The 24076-nt window shown below is 39.8% G+C and overlaps 1 protein-coding gene across 1 annotated transcript; it reads right to left on the reverse strand.

Moving 5' to 3' along the window:
* Positions 1-1309: 1309 nt before the first annotated feature.
* On the reverse strand, positions 1310-23994 carry LOC140937581 (nonsense-mediated mRNA decay factor SMG7-like). Its single transcript, XM_073387137.1, has 25 exons — positions 23940-23994; positions 23806-23837; positions 21698-21749; positions 19446-19520; positions 19080-19140; positions 18582-18653; positions 17661-17739; positions 16447-16539; positions 15203-15274; positions 14365-14443; positions 13446-13529; positions 12851-12930; positions 11975-12024; positions 11692-11832; positions 10713-10743; positions 9673-9853; positions 7986-8056; positions 7258-7318; positions 6902-7006; positions 6172-6253; positions 5651-5749; positions 4985-5019; positions 4377-4516; positions 3297-3613; positions 1310-2157 (listed from the first exon to the last, which is right to left on the reverse strand). Exons 1-25 carry the CDS (start codon positions 23975-23977, stop codon positions 2056-2058), a joined length of 2232 nt encoding a protein of 743 aa, XP_073243238.1. The 5' UTR covers positions 23978-23994; the 3' UTR covers positions 1310-2055.
* Between the last annotated feature and the right edge of the window lie 82 nt (positions 23995-24076).

Raw genomic sequence — 24076 nt, forward strand, 5'->3', positions numbered from 1 at the left:
CCCTGCAATGGACTAGCATCCCGTCCAGGGGGAGTAGCAATACTCCTACGTGCTTCATGCTAAGAAAACTGGGATAAGCTCCGGCCGTTTGGGCCTTTGGTTCCTTTACCTTTTATAACATTGAGTTAGCCGAATAGGTCTATGCAGATATTGAAAATGGCAGGAAATGGAGCTTATATAAATGCGTTACGGTTCAGTGATTTTAGGACTCATGTGACATCATGACCAAATTAAGATGCGACGCACATAAATTTAAAATCAAATGTGACTTAATCGATCTTAGACCTCTAAAACCGGTTAAACCACCTAAAAAAGCATATGACGTTATCTTAATATTCTTCCGCATTTCATTCGTTAGATAAAGACAAAAGGCTATGGCGTCATCGGCGTTAATTTACTCATCCGCAAAGTATTAAACGGGATTTCTCCGCAGAAAGGGTTTAATTCGGAGCGCTCTACACTATTGCGGTAACTGGGGATAATGAGAATAGAAACTCGCAAGTGGGGAAATGTGTAATCCAGCATAACTATTTAATCAATATCTTATCTGAGTAACAACTGAAACCATTTTTATTAAATGTCATTTATTACCAGACATCACGTCCGTTACTATTCTTCGCAATGTTAAAATGTGTCACAAGCCTTTTTTCGGCTGTTTGATTTAAACTTATAATCAAATTTCTTCTTCCAAACTGTAAATTACATTGACTTTCCAAGTTCACGTCAAAGCAAACCGTTCATGTCAATTTACACGTAACAATGATGACAAATTACTGAAACAAACCACAGTTTTTAGAAACACCGTGAATAAATGTGATATAAGATATACGTTAAAGTTCCCTAAATGTTGGGAGGGTTTAACAATGCAAGCTGAAATATTAGGGCCATTTATACGAGGAAAAATAAGACGCGTCTTACATAGGACGCGTCTTAAATAAGACGCGAACTTTTCGTATAAACGGCACATTTCGTCTAATTTTTAGAACAGACCTTAACACCTGTTCTTAGATAAGACGCGTCTTAGCTAAGACGAGAAAAACTTCGTGTAAATGACCTTCGCGTCTTACATAAGACGCGAACGCATAGTACGCATGCGTTAATTTTTGGCGCGCCACCTTGGATTGCCGTTGCTACGGGCAACATTCACATGAAAACAAGTCAAGAACAGAAATAAGACGCGAACCATTTATACAAGCTGTTCTCGTCTTAGATAAGACATGCTCGTACAAATGGTACAGTTCGCGTCTTATCTAAGACGCGTCTTATGTAAGACGCGTCTTATTTTTCCTCGTATAAATGGCCCTAATATGTCAAATAAAGCAAGACACGGTCTTCAAAATAGAAGGCGTTCTAGTGCTTTAAATAAATCTAGAAATGATCTAATGATCCTCAGCTCTGTCGTAAAAACGCCTTGCCGTAAAGAAATATTTCTTGAAGTTAATAATGAATGGCCCAATGAAAAATGGAATTTTCCAGATGGAAACCTGTGTTCTGTTAATCAAAGTTCGCGCTTAAGTTAAACGTTATTGATAATTTATATGTTAAATGTGATAACAAACTAATACAAGCCTCAAATCAAGCTTAAGAAACTTTGACAATATATTTGCTAAGAACCCGGGGATTACGTGGTCTTTTAACAAAGAAAATGTCAAAAGAATTCGTCTCCTCAACATTTCTCTTGTTTGTGAAGCTTTCTGCGTGGAGACAACGATACAGTGGTCATAATACAGGACTTCGGTGTAACTTGACGAAAAATGCTCCTCTCGGCTAGGGTGTCTTCTAGTCATCTGTGCCAAACACTACAAAAGGCATGGACTGAAAAGGTAGTCTAAAGGGCCCACTAGATTCCCAGCACCGGACGCCGGTGCAAATAAAAGCATTCTTGTCTTTCTTACATTCGCAAGGCGGCTAATGGCCTAGAACTAGCAAAACCAGTGAATTTGCCGTTGAGTTGGGGTGTTGTAAGCCCTTGCGTGATAAGGTCCTCAACATCATGTTGCGAGGGAAAGTGAAGTTATCAGCAGCTTTTCTTGCCAGATTGATCAGCTGTGTTTATCAAGTATCCTTCTGTTGGTGTTTTTTCTGCTCCTGTAACAGTTGCTGCAAAGGTGACATACCCTCGGATGGAGATGCCGCGAAGTCTGATCCCCAGATGGACTGCAACCCAAAACCAAATACCGTCATTAACTATTTTGAAATAAGCCAGGGACACATTAATAAAGAACAAATGAATAATTCAACTTGGCTTCGATCTGCATGCATTCACATTGGCGGAACTGAGTCCACTTTGATTACGACCACGTTAACAACTCCGCAATTGAACCATGAATGGCACAGTTTGGTCATTTTTCTGCGAAAGTCTACTCTATTCTAGACCCAAATACAGCAGTATATTTACCCTGTCCCAAACTGAACTGCTTAATGTGGATCACATGGCTGTGTTCTGATGACTACCTGAGCGGGCAAGATTGGCCCATATTACCCGTACGAGGAGAAAAAGGCAAAAACGGAGTGAAACAGCAAAAATAAAGATGGGCGCGCGAAGCGAGTCGAGCGGTGGACTGGGGAGGGGGAACCGCCCTTTTCCCTCCCCAGACTTTCTCTCCGTTCGCTTCGCTCGCCGATTCTTTTTTCCCTCTCTGTGAACCTGGTCCCAGGCTAGGATTTCCCGCGTTGGTCCGACAAAAACAAGTTCTCTTTTTGCTGACTCGTCCTCAGTCGTCTCTCATTACTAGTATTTGGCGTGGAAGACTAGAACGGGCTCTTTCTTCCCAGCGCTCATAACCCAAGCGCTTCCTTAGTAAATAATTAATGAGTAGAAACAACTTGGAGATGACTGGGGATTAGTTAGCTCTTTTCGCCATCTAATCAATCCTTCATTAACCAGCTTGTTCGGTCAAGATGGCTTTGATCTCGACTTCGTCTCGGACCATAAAAGAGCAAAAAAGAACGTGGCCAATATCAAGCTATCTTGACTTCGGGCGTGATCATAAACGCATAAATGTGAGAGTGCAGTCATCCCCCTCCCTTGGGGATAACTCTCTTGAAGCAAGTAGAGATCCACGGAAAGTTTAGAGAAGTAAAAATACGGATAGAATTCCCCTTTCCAGAAACTATGAGGGAAAAAGGTACCAGCTTTCGGCGCAATGATTTCTGGGATCGTTTGGGAGGACAAGCGTTATTATGATAGTATAACGGTTGCCTTGACTACCATCAACTAATCATAACCAATGCTTAGCCACCCAAACGAACCCAGAAATCGTTGCGCTGAAAGCTTGTTCCCATTCCCTTGTTACCTGTAGACCGTGATTCCCAGCAGGACTTGTTCCTCCACTACCGCTTGGAGTTGACGAATTGGGAGCCCAGACCCCTGAACCACCCCAACCACCATTGAACCCAAAGCCACCAAATGGAGACTGGGACGGAGAATGATAGTTGGGCTGCATTCCAGCTGCGGGGAAACTGGTTCCAAAGCTGGTGGGTCTGCGGTTCTCCACAGTTGGGGAGGGTAGGGTAGGTGGAAACACAGAGCTACTTCCTGGGCTCGCCAAATGATCGGTGGGGGTCGCACGGTGATTTGGTGGCTTACCAACGGGTCTTGCCGATGAATTTTCTAAATATTATAGGGAAAAAGGATTAATTTTACCATCTTGGCAAAATCTTACGACTCTTGCAATCTAAAAAAGGAAAAATAATAACTGTCTGTTCGTGTTGCTTATAGAGCTTATATTTAGGAGGCTCGACAAGATAATTGGCGCGAATTACGCACGTTAATTCTGGACGAACTCATAACGGCAATAAAGTATTTCACCCTTAGCTAGCTTACCGCTTCCTAATTGCTTTCATTTATCTCTCAAAGGACAGTTTGTACATGTAAGACAACTACTTTGTAAGTGCCTAAGCTAACTGAGATCGTTTAGAGGATTAGACCAAAGAACGACAATCCGTACAGAGATGATACTATGCTATTAGCAAGCAAAGTGAAGGCCGTAGGTCATTTTCCAGTTGCCTTAAGCCTGATGGACATCTGCCTCAAGCCTCTGCTCTAAAGCGAGGCTAAATGCGAAGCCATTGATATGAATCTCATGCAAATAAAACTCATTTCTGCACTAAGCCTCGTTTTGCAAGTGAGAGTTCTTACAACTCGGAAATGGCCTATTAAAGAGGAAGTCTCACACGGCAGTATTGGAATCGGGAGTATAACCCGGTTTCCTCTGCATAAATCCTTGGGGTACCGCTAGCAGCCCCTTCCCCCTGCCCTGATGCTCTGTCAGGCACGCGACACCGCGAATAAATTTATCCCTAATGAAGGTGTCATTCTCAGCCACTTCGCCTCGAATCTCCGCATAAGTAACTCCTAGGAAGGTGAAGTGTACCTGGATGAGCAAGAGCTGCAGAAGTCAAGGAAACATTCCATCCTGATTGGAACAATGAATACTGAGCTACAGTGGAGGGGGAGGGTGGAACTTGTCCTACTTGGGTATGACCAACATCTAAGGGACCCTTGAACAAGGAGCTGTGTATCACAAAAACGCCATGTTAATACAAACAATTTTCAAGGGCGGGCTGGTAGGATTGTTACGCTTTCTTATTGGATAAGAAAATGTCACGTGGCCTACTTGCCCAACCAATCAGCGGGAAAACCGCCTCTCGTAGCTAACTTAAATTTTACGTAAAATCTGTTTGTTTTACTGGATGGTGCACCTCTTGCAAAGCCGCCTTCAACAGAGAAACGTAGGGGTTCGACTTCAAAAATTCAACATATCTGCTGATAAAAAAATTTATGAAACATGCATACATTCAGTAAATCAAATTTAAAAAAGAAAACTACAGGAAAAAAATATGAACTATTAACATGATCCCTGCAGGTTGCAAAAGAACTGAGAAATCTCAAGCTTGACCGATTTTGAGCTGGCAGTGACGAAGAAGAAGGCCATTTGAACTATCAGCGAATGATGCATAACTTAAGTTACGCGGCACTTACCTAGTTTCAGCAAATGGGGTTCCCACTGTTGTAGCCTGCAAAAAAAAAAATGATGAGACTTCTTACATTGTAGAGGGATAATTTCACAATCCGTGAATGTGAAAAAAGGAGGTTTGTAACAAAACAAGGTCACCTTCAGCCTCGCTTCTATTCAAAGGCTAGGGTACTGAGCAAAAACTTTAAAATGGCTTATCTGCTAACGAGACAATAGATGAATAACACAAGAGTGTCCCAAGCCCTAAAAACTACTAGCAGGCGTGTTTTGAAAGGCCAATAGTTAGAGGTTCCATAGCCTGGGACCAGACTCCACAGATGGGGAAAAAAGCGAAAAAAAATCGGCGAGCGAAGGGAGCCGAGCGGTGATTTGGGAAGGGGAAAGAGTGGCTCGCCGAATTTTCATGCCTGTTCAGTCCGTTTTTTGCCATGTTTTCCCCACAGCGAAGCCTGGTCCCAGGCTAGAGGTTCTGAGACCTTGCCCAGGATTCCTGACTGATAGAAATGTAACCCTCTATTATTTTCAGTTTGAAGAAGTTGTTTCGGTTCCGTAACTGAAGTGCTCGACCCCACAAGCTTTTCTGCGATAAAACTAACCCAGGATAAGCAAGTCCGGCGGACTTGCTCACCCTGGGTTGGAAAGAAACACAAACACACCCCCGCTGGCTTTACCTTATTCAGAGTAGGTAAAGAAGCCAGTAACTTTTGTCCCGCAGATTCTAAATCGATGTCTTGAGGTGACTTGGGAAACTTCTCCTCCTGAGATGAGACCTACGGAGAAAAAAAGCATAAAATTCGCAATGCCCTTTTTGAAAACGGTAGCATGACACCCTAACAGGTTCTGTGGTTGGTGATTCAAACAACTGTAAAAAAAGAAATGACAGCGTGGAAAGGTCACTGCATTATACTGCAGCCATGAAAACCAAACAAACAAAGCAGAACAAGAACAAACTATGATATCATACCATATATGAGAACGAAAGAAATGAACTCAAGTGGTCGTCGCTAGGAAGTCAGAATGTCCAAAAATGGTCTGGGTTTTCGACAGGGTTTTCGTTCAAATCCCGTTCAAGCCTTGAAAAACGTTATTTCTTTGGTAACTAACATTACGGCGAAAATAATATTATACACTTATTTTTTTAACCTTGGGAAGAAAAGATGCGAGATAACGGGTAACGAAATTACGAAATTACCTCTTCAATGGGCGAGGAAGTGTTTATCTTCAAAGAAAAGTTTGACAGACCAGTTGCAAGATCTTCCACTTTAGCCAAGATACTGAAAATGAAAACGACAATTTAGTCACAAGGATGGTATCCAGTTCGTGGAACCGCAGCAAGGTCACTGAGTTCAGTAGCTTGGAACAACGAATACAGAGTACGAGCAGGCAGTCTCACTTGTGTCAGTTCAGGAGGGAAGAAGAAGAATGGGACCCCATTCTTCTCGCGCGCTGATGAGGAAGGCACCGCCTTTGCATTGGAAACGGCTAGAGTTTCGAGTGGCTGGGCTGGCCTTGCAGAATAGCGGTCCTGTCTCCAAAAGAGGAAGTAAAAACTTTGTCTTTAATTACTATTTCAGCCGCCCCCCACAAAAAAGAAAGAACAATAACAATATAATCGTTCACCTAGTCTGCAGGAAAATTATCGTCTTCTTCGCGTGCTTCAGGAGCTCGCAAGCGCGCAGCTCGAATTCCTCGAAAGGAATAAGAAGGGAAAACATCTGGAGGACAGACTACCGTTTATCCTTCAGACGTTTTATTCGGCTTGCCTTTCCGTCGACAACCACTCTGTGCTCACGAGCAAGTTTTTCAATTTATATTTTACCCTTAAAGTAAGACGCGTCTTTACCTCGCCCCTATAAAAATGGCCCTAGTATGACCAGAGAATTTCGATCTTTTAATTTCTTATCTGAGGAAACTTAGCTTACCAAGGAGCGTTGTTCGCCAGACGATTTCCAAACCTAACAAGCCTGCTAACTCTGTGGGCAGATTCATCATCGGGCCGAGTCCTCTTCATGCTATACGTAAGCTTCCTGTAAAAACAACAGAAAACAACAGAAATTACGCAATAGAGAGATTTGGCAACCACCACGACGTCGCAAGATACCCTGACCACCAGAGGTCTTCTTCTCGTGTGCGCTGGGTAGTTAGCCGTCGCCGTCGTAGTGACCGAAATCGGTAAACGCGCATGAAAAGTCTTCACGGCACAAGGAGAACGTCTATGAAAAATCAGTAGATAAATCAAACAAACAGCATCAAGCTCAGTTGTCTCAGCCTCACATACCTCTGGCTGACTCTAAGAGGCAGAAAACTTTGAAGCTCCCAGTCTTCATGAAGGGGAATATCTATTACATAAAATTGTCGGTGATCAGATCAATAAAGACACTAAGTTCTTTAACACCCTAAAATAATGAAGATGCGAAGTTATTGTTACTTAAGTTAATTAAGTCTAACGTAGCCGGGAAAATCATGAATCGGATTTGAGGCTTGACCCTAACCCTAACCCTAACCCTAACCTTTAACCATGACGAAAATAGAGCTTGTTTAACCACTTGCAAACAAGAAAACACAAAAAATCTTCCTCTTTTAAAAAAGAAAAAGAACTCAAAACTACCCATGCAAAAGAAAACGAAACGATAGAGCTTCTTTCAGTTGAGAACGTCCCACTGTTCTTTGGAGCGTTTCGTGTTTACGATTTCGGTATAAAAAAATCTTCGATTAATTAAGCAGCCTATTGGGATTCAATTTTGAAAGTACAGTATTTCATATCTTAGCTTCCCCTATGATCAGTAACCAAGAGACCTTCGCAGTAAAAGCCTGCACTTTGGAGCACAAATTAAGAAACCGATTTTTCTTCGTTTGTTCAAGAAATTTCTATCGACTCCCATAGTATGTAATGAAATCGTTAAAGAATCATACTGGGAAGAGAACACGATGAGTAATACAGCAACAGCTAGTTCGAGTTAAGACAGAAGAGTTTCCTTTTTTGTTTTTGTTTTTTTTAGTTCTTACCAGTTCTCTCAGGCAGAGGAGAATGCGTCACTTGAAGAAGATTCAGTAGAGCAGCAAAATTTTCCCAAATCCTAAGAAGTCAAATGATAAACCCGCTACTTTATTTTAATAATGCGGCTTTTAGTGAAATGATGAATATATGAATTTCATATATTTGAACTGCAGGATGAAGAAATAAATACAGAGACTGAAGCTCGTCATGGTTAAATACGCAACTTATGCTGTTGCAAAAAAAATAGTCTGTTAGCCTGTCGTGATCGTCTTTGCATTTACATATATTCACCATTTCGGCTTCATCTTTAACGGGTATATTGCGAACTAATTTAATGACCAGCAAACCGTTGGCTTCAGTACTAGTTCAATTGGTTAGAGCCCTGCACCGGTATAGCAGAAGTCTAAGTTCGAATCCCGTACAAGCCTGAGTTTTCAGGCTTTCTTTTCGCAACTGCATAAATTCTGTATTTAACTGTGACGATCTTCTCTGTATTCAAAGTGGCTTTTAGTGTAAGGATAGTAAAACAATACCTACACTTAAACACTAACAAGACCCTTCATTTTAATAGCGCTACACTTGACAAGTTTTCTTGCAATTTGTACTGGCCATTGCGAATAGGCCACTTGCACGATGGCGTCATTTTACTACTACAACCAGAATCCTTCAGGGTTTTGCTTTCTTGTGCAAATGAGGGCTTTTGTTATTTAATCCTCGCTGGGATTACCAAATTTAAAAATGAAAGGAAAAACGTAAGGGATTCTGGTCCTAGTAGTAAAATGACGCCATTGTGCAAATGGCCTACTGCACTATGGGATCGTTTTGTGAGGCGAAATTTTACCCAGTCTCCTACGAGTCAAAAAATAGCTCTAATTAACTTACAGTACGGATCGAGAAAACGAGGTTAGTAAGATATTTATTATTTTCTCTGGATTTAATATTTCAACGAAAAGCGTTGCAATGTTCATTCTGTCACGAATTGAAAAACACACAATATAAGGATTCGTACAGTGAAATACGACCCGCTAAACCGACCAATCACAGAGTGCATACTAACTGAGAGCTATAATAAATAAAAGAAACAAATAGCGTCCCCAAAACTGTCCCATAGTCAAAATCTTTCTCTTGAAAATGAGTTTTATTCGCATGAGAATAAAAAATTGTTGCCATATCAATAGCTTGGCACTTATCCTCATTTTAAAACAGAGGCTTGGACGGTGCAACTCGCATATGGCCTATTTGACAAAAGTGTTAAACATCTAAGTTAAAAAAGATAAGTATGTAATAATCGCAGCGGAGCCCCATACCCATAGAGAATGGAACCTATTGACTATGACGTCAGTGTAAGAAAGCCCGCACGTATAGACTCTGGGAGTAGGAGTAAAAAAATCAGTAGGGTAGGGAAGGGAGTCCCAGACATGTACGTGGCGTTTAGTTTTTGGAGCAAAATTAACTATTCTATGGGTAACGGAGTTGCTCGAGAAAAAATTTAGATTTAAGCTTCTTGTGTTCGACTTACGGCGAAATTCTCAAATAAATTTCTAAAGCTCTGCTTTTTGCCTGGTCCCGCTTTTGGTCACACTCCAGGAACAACCTAGTCTCCTCCCCTCCCCGCTTGGTTTTCAGTAATAAAATGTATATAAATAGACACTTCGCTTTTAGCCTTGGCTAAATCTGTATAACAGACGTACTCACTTTGTTCTTTTGAGAATGTCTCCATTCCAGATGTTTGGTGATGAACCGGCCATCCACTGACACAAGAGATTCACAGATGGGAGCACATCACAGCTTTCTGCCATAGATTGCTGTTGCTCAGTACTTGAAGCCGGTGGTCCAGTCTCACAAGCATGCAACACAAGTGCATCGAATAACTCCACTTAAAGAAAAAGCCAAGATAGGGATATGTGAGCTGAAGTGCTTGGACTGCGAATAATCTCCTTTTTCCTTCTCAAAATTTCCTGTGAAGCACGTGTGAAAGATACACGGGAGAGGCGAAGTTGTAAGCTGCGAAAAACAAGAGCCTAAGCCCCCGAAAATCTTTCCTTGTCTCGCCCCAATCCCATTTATTTTATACTTCGTTGTTTTGCAAACGTGCTCGCCGGAATAAGAGCTCGACTGATTTCAAGAGAGAAGGCCGACTGCAACACTCGGGAGGAAACAGCCTAGTTTGCCACTCCAATGGCCCAATAGGCAATTGTCTGGACACGTGCAGATATCAGTTAATATTAAGCCTCCAATTGATGTGTTTCTTTCCTTTCGTGAATTGCTCTAATTTTAACAACAACAACCCTCCTAACTTCCCTAGGAAACGGCACCGGCGCTTTAATATCTAGGGCAAATTTGAATATATTTATATAGATATTTGCGCCTTATAAGATTTTTTTTGCACACTCTTGCTCCCTATCACCTCAAGACGAAGGGCTCTGGTGGGAATTAAAATTTTCCCGCATTTCTTGAAGCACTTTGAGTTCTGTTTACTTATCTGACATTAAAGTAGGGAGCTCAGGCGAAGATGTTTTTGAGCGATGCGCGTCAACTGGAAGTAGACTTTTTATGCCCAAATTTTCAGGCAAATCGTCCCTATGAGAACTTGAAGAGTAAAGACCCTTGATTATACACATTTGGTAACGTCAAGGCATATTAAAAGGGAAAAGGCCTCATGTATTTGCATAAGCTCCCTCTAGCAATGTCAAGTTTTCAACCCTTTTTAAAAAATCCATCAAACAAGAGCTCACCTGTAAACTCTAGAGTCAGCTGCCAGCATTCCTGCATTAAGATAAAAATAAGACACAAATTAAGAATTACACAAAGAAGACGTTGGCCAAACATTAATCAGGCTGTCCAACCCAGGGAATAGTATCATTTTTTGTTTTTGTTTTTATCATATTTGCATGTACCTGTACTGCAACCGTTTGGGCAAGTTACTTTGCACCCATAGCAGTCCATACCCCAAACAACACATGAAAGGCTGAACATACTGTGGGATGTGAACAGTCAGGTCCCCTTCGAATTGGATAGATAGTTCATTGGAGAAAAAAAAGAGTGGTCTTTTTGCCAAGAGCCGACTCCCCTGTTTCAGCACAACGTCACCAGCCAATGATACAGGTATCTTATCTGCGACAAGGTCTTAAAAGATAAACGAAAGTAAAGCACCTTATTTTACGTTGCTAACCGGTAAAAGTCAGCCTTTGGCTGACAAACCTGAGACGGACGCTGCGCTCATTCTACTCGCCCGTCCCCACTACCCCATCCTCTACATTAGTTCTCCGTTTTACAGGTATTTAAAACTACTCAAAGCTTCACGGAAAGGAAAGAAGTCGAAACAAGGCTTTGAGGTCACACCTGGGAATCAAACTCGAAACCTTCGAACAAAAGGCCGCCCACCAACCGCACAGTTGGTCAGTGCGCGGCCTTCGGTGCGAGAGGTCCCGAGTTCGATCCCCGGTGACATCATATCTTTGTTTCGAGTTCTCTCCTGTCTGTGTAACCTTAACTAGCATTAATACCCTTAAAAACGGAGCATTGATGGAGAGAGGGGGCTAAAATAGCGCACTGTCGACCTCAGGTTTATCAGTTGAATTGCAGTCGCGAGTTATCAACGTAAAATATCGTGGCTTTACCTTTTTACCAACTGCACCAATCCTTGCACCTTGATCAGATGCATGTGAACAGGATTATAGAATATCTTTCTCCCTTCGATCAGTGATAATTTACCTCTTCATCTTTGCCAATACAATCAAACTCCTCCAGATCATCCGCTGATCCACCTGTCCGTATGTTCCACAGAACAAACAGAGTAATGGCTACCAGTTTATTAAGCAACTGCGAAGTGAATTTGTTCTTCTTTAAAATTCCCTGTTAAAGCAGAAGTAAAATTAATATGAACAAATTAATCCAAACAAGTTCATTAATTTACCGATAGTAAAAAGATGTGGTTTCCTCATTCGGGCTGTGATCAAAAATTATCTAAGTTTACTGGTGACCAAAAAATACTCACTTTGAATGCAGCTATTATGCGGTCTTTAAGAGTTCTCGCTTGATCAAGATCTGTTTTAAAATAGTAAACAATTCAAACATTTCCATACATGTATTTATCAAAACAGAGTTGGCCAAAAATGAACATTATATGTTAAAAACTATGGGCACTTGCTTTCTTTACCTAATAGCCTTAAAAGGGGAAATTCAATTTGCGAGTGGGAAAGATCAAGCGGCTATATTGCCTGCGAGCAAGCTCTCCATTCAGAGGAGTCGCGAGAAGTCACGCGAGAGCAGCACGCGAAAGGAGACGCGTTTTCTCGCGACACGCTTTGCTCATAAAAGGAGAGCTTGCTAGCAGGCTAGCGGCTACAATACAAGTGACCTCTTATTTTCCTCTGAGTTCGAAGTGAGAGTGACATACGCGAGCGTGCATGAAAACCACCATCCGGACCGCGTTAAAGTAGCGGCGTCAAGCAGAGGGAATTGGATAAAATGAGAGAGACTATTTTCTCTCTTTCCTCTGCGTGGCCCCTCTCTTCGAGCCCTTTTTTCGCTCGCCCTATTACCACCGAGAGGAAATTAAGGGACCACTGGTAGGCCACGAAGCCACGAGCCATAAGCCTTTTTGTACTAAATTGTATATTTGTCCAAAAGCTCACATGCTTATTGATGCAGAAGTTTAAAAAAAGCACTGCTCGCATGCAGCCTAAATATTTAAGAGCACTGTGATCTTAACACCCTCCCTTCAGCTTAAGCCGTTTACTTTCTCCCTTGAATAGATCTATAAAACACCACAATTTCGATTTTCAGCTGAGGCAGGTATGAGTCGACAGCTGATAAAATGTTTAATTCTCAAGACATTCCTTCCAGTATACTAAAATAACTTAATAAATACCTTGGACGAGATACACATGACCATGAAACTGAAGAAAAATGTGGCCAAACTCTGCCATGGATATTTCTAAAGCTGTGTCCCTGGAATAAAAAAAAGAACATTTTTCGGTCAATAACTTCTGCTGTTTTTAAGTTGAGGTATTATCAACATCATCGAAATGAAGAAAAAAGAGCAAATACGATCAAACTTGTTCGTAAGCAGCCGACTTAGGTCTTCTCCGCACTAGCCCATTTTCGTTTGAAAACGCCGCATACATTTTGATGCGTTTCTGCCTTCCGTCCACACTAATACGCTGAGCTCTTGAAAGTGGATCAAAACAAAAACGCATACATATCTTATTCAAGTGCGGACGGTAGAAAACGCATCAAAATGAAAGTAATGGCCGTTTTCACACTAACATCGTCGGAAAAACAGATGGATAAAGTCAGGCGGATTGTCCATCCAAAATTAAGACCGTTCCATTTTCAACTTAAGACGTTTTATCTCTCTGACGTGAATTATTCAACGGATAACTCTAGCGTCTCTGGTGTGAATACGGCCATTGACCGAAAATATCGTAGGCGCGTGTGTTTGTAAAAATTAACATGCTTCATACCTTGTATTATGTCTGGAAACAACTTTGGTGAGTGTTTTGTGGAGGTTGGTTGAAGCAGCTGGGAATGGATTTTTAACAGCAATGCTAATAAAACATGAAAAATAGTAAAAACAAAAACAAGAGGGAAAGCTCAATACAAAGTATAACTTACGCTTACAATTAACCCAGCCGCCCTTAGAAATTTTGTCGAAAAACACCCTTTTAAGCTAGTCGATCGTTTTCTGGTTAATACCCGTTAAAAAAGAACCAGCCCTGCCTAAATCGTTGTTCACAAGTCGGGCTCTAGGCTCTCTGTCTGTGACATGTCAAGCACTAATTTACAGCTTTCAAGGTTCGGGCATGTATAAAACGCAAAATTTCGAACTGCTCTCCTCCCCTCCTTTCACTTTTCTTCCCCCGATTTTTCGTACGCTAGGCATTTACTAAACTTCATTTCAGTGTAAAAGGTTTTCGTGCAAGAACAACATTTCCAATAGAATTTCCCTGGTCAACCTCACATACTTTGTCTTGCGTTTTTCTCCGGCCTAGCTCGGTCGGTGGTAGAACGCTTGACTGCAAAGCGATGTGCTTTGGATCCGGTTCCAGCGAACGCACAAATACTTAATAATCTTATTATGTCTGAAAAAAGAAGGTACTGCCTTTTCCTCGCGCACGGCTAGACCATCGTGTGACTTGGATGAACCTGTAAAATGGCGGTTCTGTCTCCAGTAAGAGACGTAGAAATAGGTGTGGCGAGCAAGGATGGTGCAGTGCTTAGAGTAAGCGCCTCCCACCAGTGTGGCCGAGTTCGAGTCCCGGGGTCGACGCCATATGCGGGATGAGTTTGTTGCTAGTCTTCGTGTGTAAGCAAGTTACAAGTTGTATTTTTTGCAATATTTTTTTGCAATTTACAGTGTCCTTAATTATTATTTTAACACACCTCCTGCAATAGTAGTACACTGTTGCCAACTCATCCCCTTTTCCACTTGCTAAAATTGCCAACTGGTTGTATGGCTGACCTGTTGTAAGGCAAAAAGCAATGTGTTTGTAATGATGACGCATCCATAGAACGTTTTATGGTAGCCTGAAAGAAAGCTCCCATTACAGAGGTATTGTGAGAAGTCACGCATAGGTGCAGAGACACTAGGGCTCTGCCGTTCGCTGGCATGTTCTCTCTTTGTTCGCTACTTGGAATGGAGAGCTTGCTCTAGGGCTAACTTTTTGGTTTTACCTCCCCTAACCTACCACTAATAAAATACACTTAACCAGTATTATAGTGGTACTATTCAAAACAATATCAGCGGAACACTCCCCTGATGTAAATCCTAGTGACTTTTTTTTGTGTGTACAGTAACAATGTATCAGTTCCCAATTAATAATAGAGGTGCCCACACCCATAATTGTTTCCTTAAATTAAGTATTTTTTACACTTTTAATGAGGGTATAACAAATCCGCTGAGGGTGTTGGGAGAATGCTTAAAAGACTCTTTTAAAATGATTGACAGGCTTCTGTCCATCTGTTACCCAACAATGCAAAAAAATAAATTATGGCAGAACAACAACAAAAGGTTTGTTCTGTTGCGTAACAATGGTAACTTGAGATACTCAATAAAGTCGTTAATATACTATTGTCAGACCTCACATGGTCTTCTATGTGTCATGCATTTTTCATCGTAATTTCTTTGATATCAAGCTTAAGCAAGTCTATAAGAGCAACGGTCACCATAAACCAGTGTTGGCCAAAGAGAATAGAATATTTTTCCCTCATGCATTCATACCATTTGAAGGAACTAAAACAAGAGCATGATGGTAAAACACTTCAGCTTGGTCCTGGTCATCACAATACCGAGCTACAATAGAAAAAAGGTACAGAGTCATTGCTCTTTCTCATATTAACTCATTATAATCATCATCAGAGCCATCCTCATCATCATCATTATCACAATCATCACATTTATTAAGTCCCTAAAAGCTGTTTAAGGTGGTAAAATTGTTGTGAAAAAGAAAACGAAAAAAGTGCTTCACTTATGCAGTGTTTTGGTGGGGTATTACTAAACATTGTACACTTTTTAAAATCACTTACTAATGGTATTATTAATTCTGCCACCCCTCAGCTTTAGAAAAGCAAAACATAATTTGATTAAATATGATTTTTACAATTAGATTAACTGAAAGAAAGTGCACCTGTTTCCCACTGCATAACAGTCTATATTGATAGCAAATAACTTAGACAAGTGTAGTGAGAGTTTACAAGGTTATCGGGGATAAGTTGTAGATAAAATCCATTCTCAGGTTAAACCACTATGTCCCTTGTCTCCTCTGAATAATCAGGGCCAGGAGACAAAAGAAATTCTGATTCAAACTTGGTTCAAAGCTAGATCAAACCTGGGAAAGGACATACGACGCATACTTCACTTAACTTGTGCCTGTGCAATATTATTGTATGTTCAATGGGTACCCTGTGAATGTGTGTGCAGTGATCAGCTGACCATGTCATGATCCTGATTAAACTTCTCAGGTTCACAATTTTTACAGGGCTGTGCCACAAACAAATTCTGGTTATAATCATATTTTCAATTTGTAAACAATTATTGGATGAGAGTTTTGTGATATCTGCAATGACCAAGGGTGAGGTAAGTGTTATTAACCAAGGCTGTATGCCAAGTGTGATAACACCTACCAAGACATTGATTATTCCGGATACCACAAAACCAAATTTAATAATATTGTTTTATTATACATTGTTTCGAAGAAAATAACGACAAACATACCATCACATGGAACACAGTTTACAATATTTTCCATAAAGAATAGACATGTTTCTTGGAAATCATGAACAAATCATGTACAGACAACCTACAGATTAGTTAGTTACAGAATCTGCCAGCAGATTTATGTAGGTTGCATGATAGAATTTCCAAAAAAAACTGTATAGGCTCTTAGCCAATGAGAAGACAGATAGTGAGTACAATGTACAACAATAATACTATAAATAATAGTGTACACTTTATATTAGGCTTACCAATATCCCCCAGGTGCACCAGACAGTCTTGGCAGATGTAATAACAAGACTGAGTGTGTGGCCTCTTGGCTAGATTGGTGTTGCCATTAATTTCTAAATATAGAACAACATTACAGATTGCTATCGTAAGTTTTGCTTATTTACATGTACATTACAGTTATGTACAATTTTTGCAATGAGTGTAAACCTTTGCTGCCTACACATACAGTCAACTCCCTTTATAGTGGACACTGTAGGGGCCTTGAGTTAGTGTCCTCTTTAGCAAGAGTCCATGACAGAGGAAGTTTATTTCAGTCAAACATCCATAATTCATTTTCACCTGGGATTTAGCTGAACATTATAAGTTATCAGGGTTATACCCTTATAGTGGGGAGTCTGCAAGGCAAGCGTTGACTGCACACTGTAGGATGTCCCAAAAAATATTATATACACTTGTAACAGATGGTAAACAGTTATCAGTATGAGGTCTGCTACGTAGCTAGCTGTGATGTGTGACATGTTATTATGATCTACATAACACTGAGCATTCTGCTGTTAAATTCCTTGTATTGATACTGAATCAAGGTTTGCCTTCCATCTTTATTGAGTTAATTGCATTCTTTTTTGTGTGACAATTTATCATCACTGGGGTGGGGAGGGGTGTTACAGGGTTGTCACTAAGATATCAAGTTGCTGGGTAAATACAACAAGAAGGCGGGAATCAAACAGCTAGGAACTTCTTTTGGTTCTATTTTTCTTTTATTTTCCTTTGAAAGTAGCCAGGGAAGACGTTCATAGTAGCCGGGGGAAATCCCCGGCCACTGCCTCTTAATGACAACCCTGGGTTACTGTACAAAGGCTTTGTGAGGATAATTTTATGTGCTGGCTAAGCTAGCCTTCAAATTAACGTTTACACCACCAGGTACCAACCTCATGCGGGTTGTCAACTCATTTGTCATTCCATACATAAACAAATTACAATTTACAAAAAAACATATTACAATTTTTTCAAGATGTTCAAAAGGTGGATAATGCTATTAGCTGAATCACTATCCACTGGATAGTGCAACTGGTCTCCCTAACACTTATCTGCTGGATAGTGATTTATCCAGCAGATATCACTTTTGCTTTTGAACAACTCAGGCCTAGTGTATAGTCTAGGTAAAAGAAATTTAATATTTCATGCTTGAGTTAAAACTGTTTAGATTAGTCTTTTTGTACAGAATATCACCTACCTTCAAGAATGCCTAACTGTGAGGATCTCACATGACCAGGAATGTCTAGCCTGTATGTCAAACACAGCTCCTGCAAAAGCTAGTCAAGATAACAAAAATACTTTTACCTTCTAAAACCATGACAAAATGAATAAAAACTGAAACACATTCTATAAGTAAATATTTTAGGATTTAAACTGTGTTTGTTGTTTACAAAAATTAATGTGAATGAATATATTTTTCCAGTTATTTATTTGAAGGCCATACACTTGACCAGTCAAAATCACTGGCCAACTGAAATTTTGTCCAGACAAATGGTCATCTCAAAACCGGACAATGTCCATTGTCCAACCATTATTTTGAGACCAAAGAAGAAATATCTTGAAATGTTTGAACAATTTCTCTCAAGCAGTAACATAAGGAATATATGAAGAACAGTGTGAAGAACATGAATTTTGCTGTACTGGAAGAACTTAAAGGATTAAATATACCCTTAAATTAGCACTTATTTGTCTTTGTCCAGATTATGCAATTTATAACATTTTAGGAGATTTTTCACTGATTATGCATTTAGATACAATGTGAGAAAAAAATGTGAAATCACACCATTGTGTAACATCAGAAGCCCTCAGTAAAGGTACGGTTATAAGGATGTCCAACTCCTCTTTGCAACAAAATCTGCAGTACATGTTGTGCGTTTCAAGACCAAAGTAAACTTGCATTGCAGCAACTGACATAAATAATTCCCTGTATGGTGTGCCATTCACATAATTTTATCCATTCAAAAGTCAGTATTCACACAACTTGCAAAAACTTGATTTGTTGCTAGACAAGTTTGAACATGGGTGTTGAAGAGCGCAACATAGTTTTGCAACTCGTTTTGCAGGTTGAAAGTTTTTCTTGCCTGTTTTACAGTAGCTTAAAGAGAAATAGAGCACATACCTGGATATAGAAGCCACTGGCAGCCTCAAGAAACAAGGTCAAAATGGCCTGGACTTCCCCCTTTTTTGAGCCCTACCGGACAAGTTATAATTATATTAAAGATGTAAAATTAATTCATTATTTATTAGTTTGCTGTATAACCCACCTTCTCAAACCCCATCTGGAACAAAGGATACAAATCAAACTAAGTAGCCAATATTTCAATCATTTGGGCCTGAATAGAGCTTATCCACATGCAAATCTTATTACATTCAAGCAAACATTACAAATATCAAAACCTTTTTTTCTCTCAGAGTTGGTTAGGACTAAAAATGCACATAAGGCATAATTAAAACTGGGCCTGACTACCAGAATGGGCAAAATCTAACCATTACTCGCATAATTCATATCCCTCTTTGGAATTTACCAAGGGATTTTTGAGCATCCAAATTGTTTTACCATTTTATCAGGGGTGTATAGCAGAGTACAAGTAAAATTATGGTTTTTTTTACTGTTCACCTTTCGTTCTTTGGCCTGTTGTCTTAGAAAATCCACTTGGCTTTTGAAAGCACTATTCCACCTGAAAAAAAAGCACAGATAAAAAAGATTAATCCCCAATTGCAACATTTTCTTTGAATTCAGATTTAGGTTATCTACCAGTGGATAATATTGTTTAGATATGCAATCTGACAAACATTTATGGGGGAGGGGGGGGAGGGTCAACAATTTAATATTTAAAAAAAAGGTTTAAAGGTTGGGGTATTTTTTTAGTGGAATTAAAGGCAAGGATAAATTAAAGAGTCCAAGGATAAATAAATTACAATATATCCATTAAGCACTTAACTTTTGGAATATTATTTTAAAACAGTAATGAAAAAAACTCACAGGTCTTGTTCAACCTTCTGGTCCAATGCAGACTCTAGGTCTGTTAAAAGGATGCTCTTGTACAAGTCTTGTAATCTGAAATTTAAAAAAATTAATTCATCAAATGAATTTAAAAAAAAAACTTGAATATTTCCAACTTTCCTTTTGGACAAGTAGCTTCAACATTTTGCTTGCCCTAGATACATGTATACTGGGGCATAGCTACATCCCTGGTATGCTGTAGTTTTGTACTTGTCTCAATGTATGATTTACTAGAGGATGACCTGGGTGGACCATTCCCCAGCAAGCCAATGAGTCTGAAAAGTAATCTGCGATCAGGGGTCCTTCTTCCCTTTTTGTTTGGGAGACGAGAGGAAAAGGACGCCCGATACATTTACTTTATGCGTTGCCTGCCCGTAGTCCCGAATCTGGACTTTTGTCTGATTGGTCGAAAAACTAAAGACCCTTCTGATCCACGTACTGATTGGCTACAAACAACACATCTGACTCCTGCTGCAATTAGATAGGTTTTGTCACCTTCATCTCTTCAAGACAGTTCTAAACTATGAGATGACGGAGGAATTTTTTTAACAGCAAGCTTTATAGCTTATGCTAAAAAATAAATGATATAATTTAAAAAATCAAGTCAACAAAGCACAGAGAAATGCCGCTCTCCTGGAAAATAAATAAATACATCTCGATTTGCTGCCTTCACAACTTCCTTTACAAACCACTTGAATTTTGCAGTTAAATCTGACAAGATAACTCAAATGTTGACAGATACCTCAATTGGGGGGTGGCAGATGGCATGTGATGTATAAATGTATCAGGTGTTCTTTTTTCCCCTTTGCCAGTCAGCCAACTTTCGCGTATCCCAGACAACCAGACACCATTATTTTGGTCATACATTAAAAAATTGTTGTCAATTTAAAATGCTAGACTTACAAGTCTCCCAAAATTTAGTTAAACCTCTATTAATAAACACCTCTCTATGACATTCAAGACTTTTTTCTACTTGTAGATTCATTCAATATAATTTTAAAATCTCTAAAAATGCAGGCACGGCCACTTTACTCTGTCCCCATTTAAAGTAGCTTTGTGGATAGGTGCAATTGTACATGTTAAAGGCTTATGAAACCTTATCTTTTCCTTGTAAAATTTATGTTCTCATGTGGCATGTTTATCATCTGAAATTATTAATTTAATTGCAGGCAAAGATCCTCACCGGTTGCACCATGTTAAGGAAATTGGTCAGATTTTCCCTCATAAATATATTAATTTTTATTAGAAAAAAAAGGGTCTCTGGAAAATGGTTTGGACAAATGTGTCTTTTTTCTATTTTCCAGGCATTAGGCACACTATGAGACTTTCATCTGGAAAATCACTTTCAAAGCTTCATTGGAAGAGAATCCAACTGGCCAATATCCTGTCTGAATGACTCAGAGACCCAGGAAAGGGGTGCTTTAGGAGTTAAAATCCAAAAAATTTCCCAATGGAGCATGCCCCTGGATCCCCGTATAGGCCTGCGTCTTTGGCGCTCATTAAGGAAATTGGTCCGTCTCAGTATTTATCCTACATTCGCACCTGTATTGCTCACACTCCTTACAAAATATAGCTGATTCAATAAAGGTTACTTTTATAGCCTTTGGGAATTAGCAATTGGCCATTGGCAGTGTTCTCCCAAGGATCTTGGGAAGGCCATGCAGCATTCTGACAAAATCCTAATCTATTCAAAATCTTGTTGCTCAGTCTATTCCGCAGTCATGGACAACCTTCCATGCACATGGGAATTTAGTTTAGTATTTCATGTAATATCCCTTAAAGTGTCCTTGAATTTATGGCTAACCGTGCCGTTGAACGAAAAAAGCGGACAATATTGCGACAGATTTCATGGAAGGGTAAATGAGCTAATACCTTATCAACTGCGAGAAAAAACAATGAAAAAACACTAGGCAATGTTTCAATATCTGTATTGAGTGTTTTTTTCTTTACTTATGGACAGGATCCCAGTTCCACACGTTTAACTGCATAAGGTTTCTTCAGTTTTAAGCCGGGCGGCCTGCCTGACCTGAAATAACTGGGGAGAACACTGATTGGGCATTTGTACATACGGAACTCAATGCAAATGATTTGCTTGAGCGACTAGTAAACAATAGCTTTCCAATGCAATTCCAATAAAATTCCCAATGCCTGAAGTTTCCTTTATTAAATAAGGTATACATTGTACACCAATGATTGTGTTGTTATCCGACAAAAAATTTAATAGCTCTCACCTTTGTCTCGATTGCCATCCTTCACTACCAACAGTGAAATCATTAACATTACCTAGGAGGAATATTAAAGACAACAGAGTGATTTTAATAAACTTGGCCACCCACTTATTGACATTTTGATCAATAAACTTTTCGTAAAATCAGGCACATAAGACAAAACCATACCGAGAACAAAAAAAAGGAAAAAAAACTGTGCTAAATTCCAAACTAAAGCACCTAAAAGCTCAAAAGTCTACTTTATCGAGGAGGTTCGGGGTGACCCACACAGTAAAGTGGGAGATTGGTTCGGTATCCAGGATACTCCCAGAAAATCTGGCAAAGTTGGTCATGTATATGTATTCCTTGTTCTTAAAATGTGCCTGCAAAAGCTGGTTCCAGTATTCTGTACTTTGGTTACAGCTTTCACCAGGTATATCATGAACAAAATTTCCAGAGAATCAACAAATCCTTGATAAATCAGCCCCTGTTACTTTTTGAATCACAGTTTGTTAGGGATCCAAGGGTTATCAGGGTGGCAAAGTGGGGCATTTATCAAGCATAGGGGAAAAAATTAGCCATCACGCATCATGTCAATGAGGTGCACTTGCAGTGAGTTTACATGGCAATATCTCAACCCATTGAATGAGTCAGCTCTAATAAATTGTTTTCAGCATCCTTTTTGGGTAGGATCGCATGTTAACAATTAATTATTGGTTCTCTGAAATGCGGTGTTATTCAAACATTAACCATATTAACCAGTATTTACTGATCTGAGAACATAGGTTATAAATACGATTTTGACAAAAGATTAGAGGATGAGGAACAAGAAAAACGACCAGAAAATGATGTCATGAATATCTGTGTTAAATGTCTATGATTCTAGTTTTTAAACGATATTCACGAAGCACGGATATCTAAAAGGAAAATCTCATGTCAAGTTGTGAAAATAGTAAATCACACACAACCCAGCTATGCCCAATCACACCTCACATGGCTAATCTCCACCCAATCACGCATCATGCTGATAATTCGGGACCCATCACGCATCACGGAAAACCCCAGTTACCCGTTGGTGTATCAGGTCGTTTCACCCAAAGGTCGGTTCACCTGATAGCAGTCCACCCAGACTAAGTGAATTCACCCGAAGCATTCAATTGTCATTCTTTAAGCCTGAAAAAAGGGAATAACCATGGAAAGACAGTGACTGCATATGTGGAATCTAAGGGTAACTAAAATAACCTCTTGAAAGGTATGTTCACCATGTTGTAGAGTGTTGTATATCATAGGGTGAACAGACTGGTGTCCTGGCAACACCCTCGGGCGAATCGTCTTCAGGCGAAGCGACCACAACTCCCCCTACGCCACCCTGGGTTACGGGGGTTGAACTGATCCAGGTTTTGTCAAGGCTGCGAAAACTGAAGATGTAGGAGAGTCAACATTTTGGAGGAAACTTGATCTGACACAAATTTATACCAAAGATTAACTGGAAGTAAAACTGATGTTATTTCTTTAGTTGCATTTTTGTATCACCAGGCCCTGGTTGTTAAAAAGTTGGATAGCACTATCCACTGTATAAATCGCTATCTGATGGATAAGTATTATGAAATCTAATTGCGTTATCCACTGGATAGTAATTTATCCAGTAGATAGCACTATCCACCTTTAGCACAACTGGGCCCAGGTCTATAATAGATAGTCACAGACAACAAATCAAACGGTTATCTCATCACTGAAGCTCGAAGATCTATCAGCCAGAAACATGGTTCAGAAGCGACTGAGTGTTTTGGTTTCCCGTTTATAGCAAAAGGGTGCACTTAAATGTCACATCCTATTTTTTGAAGGTGAGAAGTAGACGCATAGAAGCAAAATAAAGCAGATTATTAATATTAACCGGTTATACAAGATTGTAAGGTTAGCGCTGCATAAATTTACAGCGCCAAAGTTTAAGATCTTTTCAATGCCATCAAAAAACGGCTTCAACCAAAAGAAACAAGCAGTTGAGATACCGTGGCCTTATTTTCCGTTTCTTAAAAAAGGCAAAACAGAATATAACATACAAGAAACAATTTCAGCTTTTAAAGCTGAGACTAAGCTTAAATTTGTACTATTAACTTAAACAAACAACTCACTCTTTAAAGCGGCTTTCAACGTTTCTGCTTGCCTGTTGAATATATTTACAATAAGAAAAGGATCAAACATAAACAAAAATTCTTTGAAAATATAACTACTTCAATAATGCGAACGTAAAGTGAAAGATTTTTACCGTAAAACTTGCGGCACCGACCCAAGGATCGGCGCCATGTTAGTTCATCGTTCCGCTGTACAGAGTCATTTCACTGCGGGCACAATAACACCAAACACCTGTCACTTTCCCAGGCTGCAACAAACGCCTGGAGCTAG

This window comes from Porites lutea, chromosome 5 (assembly GCF_958299795.1).
Source record: "Porites lutea chromosome 5, jaPorLute2.1, whole genome shotgun sequence".
Taxonomy (NCBI): Eukaryota; Metazoa; Cnidaria; class Anthozoa; order Scleractinia; family Poritidae; genus Porites; species Porites lutea.